General features: G+C 39.4%; 1 protein-coding gene across 2 annotated transcripts in view; it reads right to left on the bottom strand.

The window, feature by feature from the left end:
* Positions 1-579: 579 nt before the first annotated feature.
* The window catches only part of LOC137274248 (large ribosomal subunit protein bL28m-like), a 66,023-nt gene continuing 57,465 nt past the window's right edge, over positions 580-9,137 (bottom strand). The window contains exons 6-10 of one of the 2 annotated variants that reach the window (XR_010956175.1): positions 4,237-4,369; positions 2,376-2,400; positions 1,356-1,808; positions 972-1,069; positions 580-923 (exon numbers count right to left, since the gene is read on the bottom strand). Coding sequence is in view for 1 of the 2 variants with exons in the window: in XM_067807335.1 (XP_067663436.1) it covers positions 1,751-1,808; positions 2,376-2,400; positions 4,237-4,369 (216 nt within the window). In the remaining variant the exon portion in view is untranslated. Of the gene's footprint in view, positions 1,809-2,375; positions 2,401-4,236; positions 4,370-9,137 lie in introns of both variants that reach the window. The other variant, XM_067807335.1, reaches the window with a different exon arrangement.

The following is a 9,137-nucleotide window of genomic DNA, read 5'->3' as shown; positions in this document are numbered from 1 at the left end:
CTGTTGATCGGCCCTATCCCATCTTTTCATCTGTACAACGTAGGGAATGGTACCCGACAATGACAGTGTACTATGATTCATTAGGGGCTTATCCTGACATCTACTGGCCTGTATTGACAATATTTCTAGACAGCCAGCCAACCAGATCATTTTTTACTGGGAGATAGGGGCCCTGAATTAACCACAAAGGACTATCCATATTGGAGGTATATGGGTCTCCTGGACCAATTTTCTGATATCTTGCCAGTCATTTTCACAGGTAATTGGTCACTTGACTCTTCAGGTTTGGCGTAGTTGTGGTGTGAGTGTGTTGGACCTGATGTATTGGATCTGTAATGAATGCTCTGATGCCCTGTCATTGACGTGGTTGTCATGGCTACAGTTGTCACATCCCAGCAGGAGGCAAGAAGAAAGCAATTCATAGACACCCACAATGTTCCATAGAACTCATCCAGTATGGTTTAATGAAGATGCATTCCACGGACCACAGATCATCAGTTCTGTCTGCATAAGCTGCCTTTCCTATACAATTTTAGTATTGCCCTTACAAGCTCAAGGTTACCAAAGAAGCAAACGGACTACGAATTAATCTTTATTCATCCAACACAAATTTTCATCTTACAACAGCACCAGCAACACCTGACCTGTGCACTGACACGGAGAGAAATGCTGTCACACTCAGACGCCTCTGTTCAACCAGGAAACACTAGTGATACACAGCCACTGCATACCTCCGATACACAGCCACTGCATACCTCCGATACACAGCCACTGCATACCTCCGATACACAGCCACTGCATACCTCCGATACACAGCCACTGCATACCTCCGATACACAGCCACTGCATACCTCCGATACACAGCCACTGCACACCTCAGATACACAGCCACTGCACACCTCCGATACACAGCCACTGCACACCTCAGATACACAGCCACTGCACACCTCAGATACACAGCCACTGCATACCTCCGATACACAGCCACTGCATACCTCAGATACACAGCCACTGCATACCTCCGATACACAGCCACTGCATACCTCAGATACACAGCCACTGCATACCTCTGATACACAGCCACTGCATACCTCAGATACACAGCCACTGCATACCTCCGATACACAGCCACTGCATACCTCAGATACACAGCCACTGCATACCTCAGATACACAGCCACTGCATACCTCCGATACACAGCCACTGCATACCTCTGATACACAGCCACTGCATACCTCAGATACACAGCCACTGCATACCTCCGATACACAGCCACTGCATACCTCCGATACACAGCCACTGCATACCTCAGATACACAGCCACTGCATACCTCAGATACACAGCCACTGCATACCTCTGATACAATTTCCCTAATGGACAAATACATACACATTTACTGTTTCATGATTACACCTGTCAATTTATGAATGATCATGCTCATTTTGAATTCCTAATTAACTGATTTTAATCAACTGAGCCATTAGGTAGATAAAGTTTAACATTTTTCAGATATACCCAGTTCATTAAAGAAAATCAGTATAGTGGTAATAAAATAGGTGACATCCTATCTAATGAGGAACAAAAATGGACACTAAATGACAAAAACATCATATAGATTTAAAATGATCCACAATCCAATTGTTATAAATGCTGTTCCATCTCTGTTGTGTAGACTGACTGTGTTTGATGCTGACCTGTCTCAGATGATATCTGTTTCTACTAGAAATGCAGAGACAAGGTATGGTGGGGTCAGCTCTTCTCACTGGTCTTTGAACCAAATGGATTCAGCTTGCTCATCCAGGAGTCCCTGAGATAGAAAACACAACTGATTAAAGTCAGGCACTGAACAGGAAACAAAGGCTTCAAATATCTGAACCTAATTCACTCCTCGGAAGTGACAAATTCTCTGGTAGTTCATCACATCAGACATATGACAGACATCTTACAAACAGATGACCTTGCGTGGCCTTTGGGAAATTTCAATTTTGAATTGGTCTTTCTACGCTGACATGTATGAGGTCCATGTCGACCCTGCTTGACACCATGGTATCCCAGGTCTTGTGGGCATCAGGGAATGAAAGAAAACAATCAACACAACTGGACATCCACTGGCACTTCAGGACAAGGATGACCCGATGTGGTCCCTGGAAATAATGAGCCTAACAATGGCAGCTGCTTATCAAACAAAGACGCCTGTCATCTCTTGCTGGGATTCATATGTTGTCACTACCTATCCACGTGCCTGGGTATCTCCACCAGATAGCAGCTCTTTGTCGCATCAGTATCAGAATAATGTGATCAGCATGGAAACTAATTTCTCGACTGACTGTGAAACTGGTGAACTATTGATAAGAAGGTGAACTACAGTACTTACTCTTCATGGTGCTCAGTGGTCCTATCTGAAGTGGAAAATAGTCAGGATTAGTCACCTTTCCTAAATGCTACTATACTACTACAAAACACGTTCAGGAACACCTACTTTTGAAAAAAATGTGAACTATATGTTGTACAGGGATGACTTTGGGCAGTGATTTTGGGCTTTTTACACACTTAAATACAAAACATCCCATTGAAATTTTAACATGGGGTGAATTTACCATGTTTATGCATGCTTACACTATGTAATGATATAGAAATATCCCATAATTTCATCTGAAAATCCCATTTTTCAGATTTAGCAAGAGGCTTCCCCCAGTTGACAATTTGCTCCAGAGTGATCCCTGCTTGTCATCTCGTTGATATGAATAAATGTAGTTTGTAGCTAAAAGCCACACTCACAAATGTTATACAGATGTCTCTTAGTCAATAAATCAGTATTTTGACAATGGATTAAATACCCGTAATAGTTAGATGATGAGAACCTGAATCGACAGCTTCATTCTAGGAGCAACATGACCATCTTTATTTTCCATATATTTTGGAAAGATCTTACTTAAGTGTCCAAGTATAAGGCATTTCTTAGCTGTGTTAAATGTGGTAGACATCATTGTGTCATTAGAAGGTGTATTTATATTGAAACACTGTGGTGTCTGGGTCCAGGACAAGGATTGTGGCTGGAATCTGTCAATGTCAAGGCCTTTTTGTGACTAAATGGTTTGGGGTGGATGGGTTAACATCTTCGTTGTTTGAGCCATTTGTTGACAAGACCAAGTTTACATTTGTAAATAAGTTCATCACGAACATGAGTCATGTTTGAAATACAATGCCATTCATATATTTACATAATTATATGACTTTCAACAATTTAGAAACACTGGAACCTCAGCTAAGCCCTTGCCTCAGTCGAGTAAACCCATGGAGGATTTATACCATGGCTTTACCCACTGGTGTGAAAATTAAAAGATTCTCAAGACTAAATTTGCTTAAAACACTGATTGACAATATAGTTGCAGTTGTAGTCACAGCATCTGCAGAATGCAGGTGGCTGTCAGGTAAAGGATGTGTTTGATTCTTGGACTGTGTATTGTCCTGGTACAAAGGAGACTCTGGGCTTATTTTATATACATTATCTGTCTGAGGAGAAGTATCCTACCTGGCAATCTGTGATTTATATCTGATGGGGATTATCTCCACAGTGCACATTATGCTCACTCTGTAGCCCAGGATAATGGTGGGGATATGCAGCAAAATTAATCTGCTATGCCACAGGATGCTATTATATATGCTAGGCAGGGTTTAATTTGTCTATTTAACACATGGCTGCAGAGTTATACTTGGTTGATATGGATGTTTTTGACTTATCAGCCAGTAGTGGTGAATACAGGACATTGCCTTTTGTGACAAGAAGTCAGCTATGGAAGGAAATGTTATATAACACATATTTACTGTTATGGATATTTAACAGCTTTGCAGAAATTACTAATATTTGAACTGATAGTTTAAAAAAAATACATGCTATGTTCGTGACTATGTAGATTTGCACAAAATGAGATTATCAATTAGTTTGCATTTCGAGAAAATGACACTGTTAGTTGATAGTTATTGCAATGCATTCATACCATAATGAATTCTGACTCAATGGCAAACTAATATTTTGTCGTTGTCTGTGAAATGAACATATTTTACAGAAAAAAAAACAGTTTATAAAAAGTTAATCATGAAACATGAGGAAAAAGACTCCTGATATTTTCTTCATTTTCAGAAACAGTGGTAGTATAGGCTCGACATTTATTGCAGACCTGCATGGGCTTTCTTGGATATGTTGGGTTGAGTCTGTACGACGGACCAGGTGTTACCTGACAGATCCTGAATGAAATGCTGAGTGAAGATCTCCTTGAGGGGCCTGGTAGGGTTTTCCTTGGCTTGCTTGTCATGCGCCTTCTGCAGAGCCTGGCCTATGGTGAGGCCCACCCATTCAGCCTCTTCTTCCTGTAGAGGAGAGAAGTAGTTAGTACAATGTTGCTGTCATACTGCAGTACTATAGTCAAGTGTATTAGCATCCATGTACGGTGGAAAGTGAAAGAGGAATAATCATCCACAGGAGCGTCACGATATATCTACATCAAGAATCTTGATACGTCATTTGTACAGTGTTTTGCATAATGGGGAAGTTTAGGCAAAACACTGTACAAATCAAGTATAAAGATTCTTGATATATCGTGACACTTTTTGAAGAGTATAATGAGGTTTAGTATTTTGTTTCATCAAGTAAGTTGACACCAGCAGGGATTTACCTTGAGCCCTGTATTTGAAGGCCCCAGGAACTCATAGTCTTAATTTTCAGGGGTCCTAGACAACAAATTGGGGGTTCCAAACACTTAAATATATCATAAATGCAGTTATAGTATTGTGTATCATGATCATCACATATATTACTACTGTAAGCTGGTAGCAAACTCAATGAAAATGTATTATGAGGGTAAAGCCGCTTCACATGGTCGGTATGGCATCCTGCATTAGTGAGCATTTCCTGAGTTTAAACATATTCTTATTTCGAAATACCAGAAAATGCGGATTGGTGAAGAAACCAAGGGCTTATGCAAACATCTCTCCTGTACAACATGGAGACGTTGTCACATACACCATTGAAATCTTTTAATATACAATACATTTCCCACCTCTGAGATGCTTTTTTAGTCTGACACTAGTTTCAGAAACCAGTTGGCTAGACTTGTACTTTTGTAAACTCGATTAGTTTTGGTTTCAAAACATGCATATATTCTGAAGTCATGATAGTGCATCACTGATAATTCTTGGATATGCAACCCACATATTCATGTGGCACAAAATACACTGATGGTCTACTATTTGAGATACACCTACAACATCTACTTTCAAGTCACACATGAATAATCACTTCTGTTGCATTCTGTCCAGTTCACAATTAAAATGTTAACAAGTAAAGGTTCCTGGTACTGGTATGTGTGTAGTAACAAATCCCCCATTTGTTAACTGCCCACTGAACAAGCTTTATTGCTGCCAAGAACCATTTTTGACAAGTGTCCAACATGCTTTACAACTTAGAAAATCTGGAGAAAGACCAGGTCTGTCTTACCCAGCCATAAATCTGTTTCTGCCTAGATAGTCATGAACGTACACCAAACACTAATTGGCAACTCATCTCTTCCAAGGAAACTGAAATGGACCAAGGTCAAGCGTTTCATGGATGACCATGGTGTCAGATGGTATTCTAGTCTAGTTGGCTCAAACCATAAGTCACCTGCTTCCACTACCCTAGTGGAGAGGCAGGATGGATTTATAGGTGCCACCACCCATGCCTGACTGTTCTGTTCCAGTTAAGGAGGATATTGGGTGGAAAATTAGCTGTTAATTCCTGCTGTTCTTGACTGACCAGTGAGAATGGTGTGCATACTTCCTGGTGTTGATGACAGATCTACATTGTCCATTGTGCTGTCAAGAGGTCATCTGACATTTGAACTTATTATGTGTTGAAAAATACTTACTCGTATGTTGAGTTGAGCAAATATGAGCATGAATGCTTGTAGGACAAACCCTCCAATCAAAGTGCATTGTATGAGTGAGTTTTTACACTGCTTTTAGCGATATTCCAGCAACATCATGGAGGGGACACAGAAATGGACTTCACACATTGTACCCATGTGGTGAAACAAGCTCTGACCTTCATCATGACAAGCTTTAACCTCTAGACTATCCAACCAGCCCTGCAGTGTATGAGGTGAAATGGGGCATAAGATCATGTTCATGATAAGTGCACTTAAAAGTGATGTCTATGCATATGGGAGTCAGTTTTATGGATGCTAACCAACTGAAATATCATTCCACAGTTTAACCTGAATATCTTCCTCTGACACATTATACTAACATGGTATGATTAGTGTCAGACCAGATGAATATTTACAAATATATGAGTTTTACACAAACAGTGTTAAAAAAACCCAAGACCTTTCTACAGTCAGAGGCTCTGTTGAATAGACCACAGTGTAGTCAAAAGTCATAGTCATATTCTCCACCATTACATTGCTGGAACATTGCTAAAAGCACCATAAAACTAAATTCACTCACCGACTATATTGTTAGGACATCCCATATACCCAGGTCCCTGGTTTGTGAGCCGGACAAAGAGATAATGTCAGATCTGTTGAAATCATTAAAATTCTTCCAAAAGGGAGTCTTAACAATAAGCAACTCTTCATTTTGAAATTTTCTGATGTACAGGAAGATACAGACGCTTAATTGAAATGTTGCCAATCCCTATTTCCAAACTGAAGCAAACAGCCAGCCCAAACACTGATGTCACTGGTTTGCTATCACTGGACAATAATCTGACACAATAGTCAGCCCAGCCCCCACAAAGCTGTTGGAAGTCCTAGGATAATGTCTCTGCCCCCTTCAAGTCCATGCTAGTCCTTGGGACATGACATAAGCCTGGTGTTAGCCCCATGCTAAATATTACATAGTCAAGAGCTACTTGTATAGGGTTTATCACATACTTCAGACTTGTTCCCTTTGACAAGGATTAGTGCAGGAGTCAAACATCAAAGGCCCGGGGACTGGACACCCAAATTGAGATGTTCGGAATTGCTTTGGCAAACAATGATCACCTGCCTCTAGTAAAGATGGTCTTTACTTCAATTGCATGGAATCAATTTCCTTTTTTACTTGGCTTTAATGAAGCCCTCTGAAAATTGACTGAGAATTTGTCTGCTGTGATAAGTGGTGTTATTCCATGTGATATAATGCTGTGATAGCATGGCGTAAGACTGAGGGCGGGAACAAAAGTAGATCAAGCATGGAGGAAGCATGGGGGCCCAAAGAGTCTGTTTTCTGAAACCAGTTAATATAAAAGAATTATATATGACTATTAATATTTAAAGAAGCTACTAACCCCTGGTAACTATCACTATGTTTATAAAAGTCAAAATATATGAAATACAGGGTTAGGTACATACCACTGCTTATATCCAACTTGTCTGCTGTTTTATCTGGACTCATGGTTTAAGTACAATAATTCGATAATGTATAAATATATCTTGTCCCTGTAAATGTTATACTGGTTTTGGGGTGTTGGGATTGTTGCCATGTGTATCCTCAACACTGAACACTTTTTACAATCTATAAATGTTTAGTGTGCTTGGAAAAATGTGCCATCACATACTCTCTTTACTATTGATCTGGCCAGCTGAATTACCTCCTTGAACATAACAGATAGAACAATAACTATTTTTAGGGAAGTGAAGGGTGAGTATTATTGGGTAAAATCAATATAATAAGGGTAGGACTTCACTAATAAAATTTCAACATTCATGGAACATGGCAATTTGACAAAACAACTGATCCTATACAAAAGCATGGAGCTCAACCTAAATAAAAAAAAGTACTGAATTAAACATGAAATGAACAATAATTGAAACGCAGATGAGAAATCCTCACATTTACAACTAAGATTCCATCTATCAAAGAGCTCAAGAAATGGAATTAAAATGTTAACAAATCATTCTATTGAAGGCTTTACCACATATCACTAACACAGAAATGATAGAGCTTCGGAAATGCATCAAATATCCTGATCTAAGACAGGATTATGATTGTCAGATCATAAAGAACACATCCAAATTCATCACCAGGAAATTGAACCCATTCACAATATATTCTGACAGCATGTGCCTAGCAGACCATTGCTAAAAGCTTTCTACAATACATGTTGGAAACCAGCGGACATGTGGGTCATACTTCAGTGATTTCCATAATTGCTAATCGTGTCATTTTCAGGAGGTTAGAAATGGACAATAATCTCTTCTGTAACTTGAAGTTAGCTCTACTTTGACACTCCTTTCAGCATCATCTTCAAAACACCAAGCGTTCATCTGCTTGTAATTTCTGTATTTTATCTAAATATAATTATGGGCGTTTTAAGGGAAATGGCACACTTCCTCAAACTTTTACAAGTCGTAAAATAACTGGTGTGAGCCATCTTAAAATGGAAATTCCTTACACTTGCACAATTACGAATAAAGTGAACCTGAATATTTCTACAATTAATTGTGAATTTTCCAGTACTGATATTGAAAAACACATTAAGGTAAAGGAATCCTTTATTAAAAATGCCATTATGTTAATGGCCTAACAAATAAACTAAAAACATCAAATCAAAAGAACACTGTTTTTTGGCACGATACCATTATCCTTGTAACGTGATCCTTGCAACATACTGATTAACCTCAAACAGCATCCCACCTGTTGTACAGGTAAGATCATACCTGCACCTCTCAGTCAGGTCATCTTGACATTACCTGGCCACATCTTGCTACACCTGTTGTGATTGTTCCCATCAATTGTCATAGTTTGTGATTGTTCCCATACTCATAAAGCATTCAATGTGTTGTTCCATTGTGATGATGTGTTATGATTGAGCCAATCTTATGCTATGATGGTGCCAACCTGTTGTGTACAGCTGTTGTGATTGCTGTTGCACATTGTTTACCTGTGTTGTGATGGTGATTATATGCCATATCAATAGCTCATGATGGTTTGATTGCAAGTGACAGGTGGTTTGAGAAACATTTCAAATATGTGTGGAAAGCAGTCTGACCCAAAATACAGACATTGGTTCTCTAGGGACATCTGATTTTTTAAACACATAATTTCCAAGAAAATACAGGAAAAACCGGTATACAATGTGAGCAAGGCTCACTTATACCCAGACTGTGACTCCTCA

The sequence above is a fragment of the Haliotis asinina genome, chromosome 2, assembly GCF_037392515.1.
Source record: "Haliotis asinina isolate JCU_RB_2024 chromosome 2, JCU_Hal_asi_v2, whole genome shotgun sequence".
NCBI classification, from domain to species: Eukaryota; Metazoa; Mollusca; class Gastropoda; order Lepetellida; family Haliotidae; genus Haliotis; species Haliotis asinina.
Note: the sequence above shows the minus strand (reverse complement) of the source record. Positions and strands in the feature narration are given on the sequence as shown.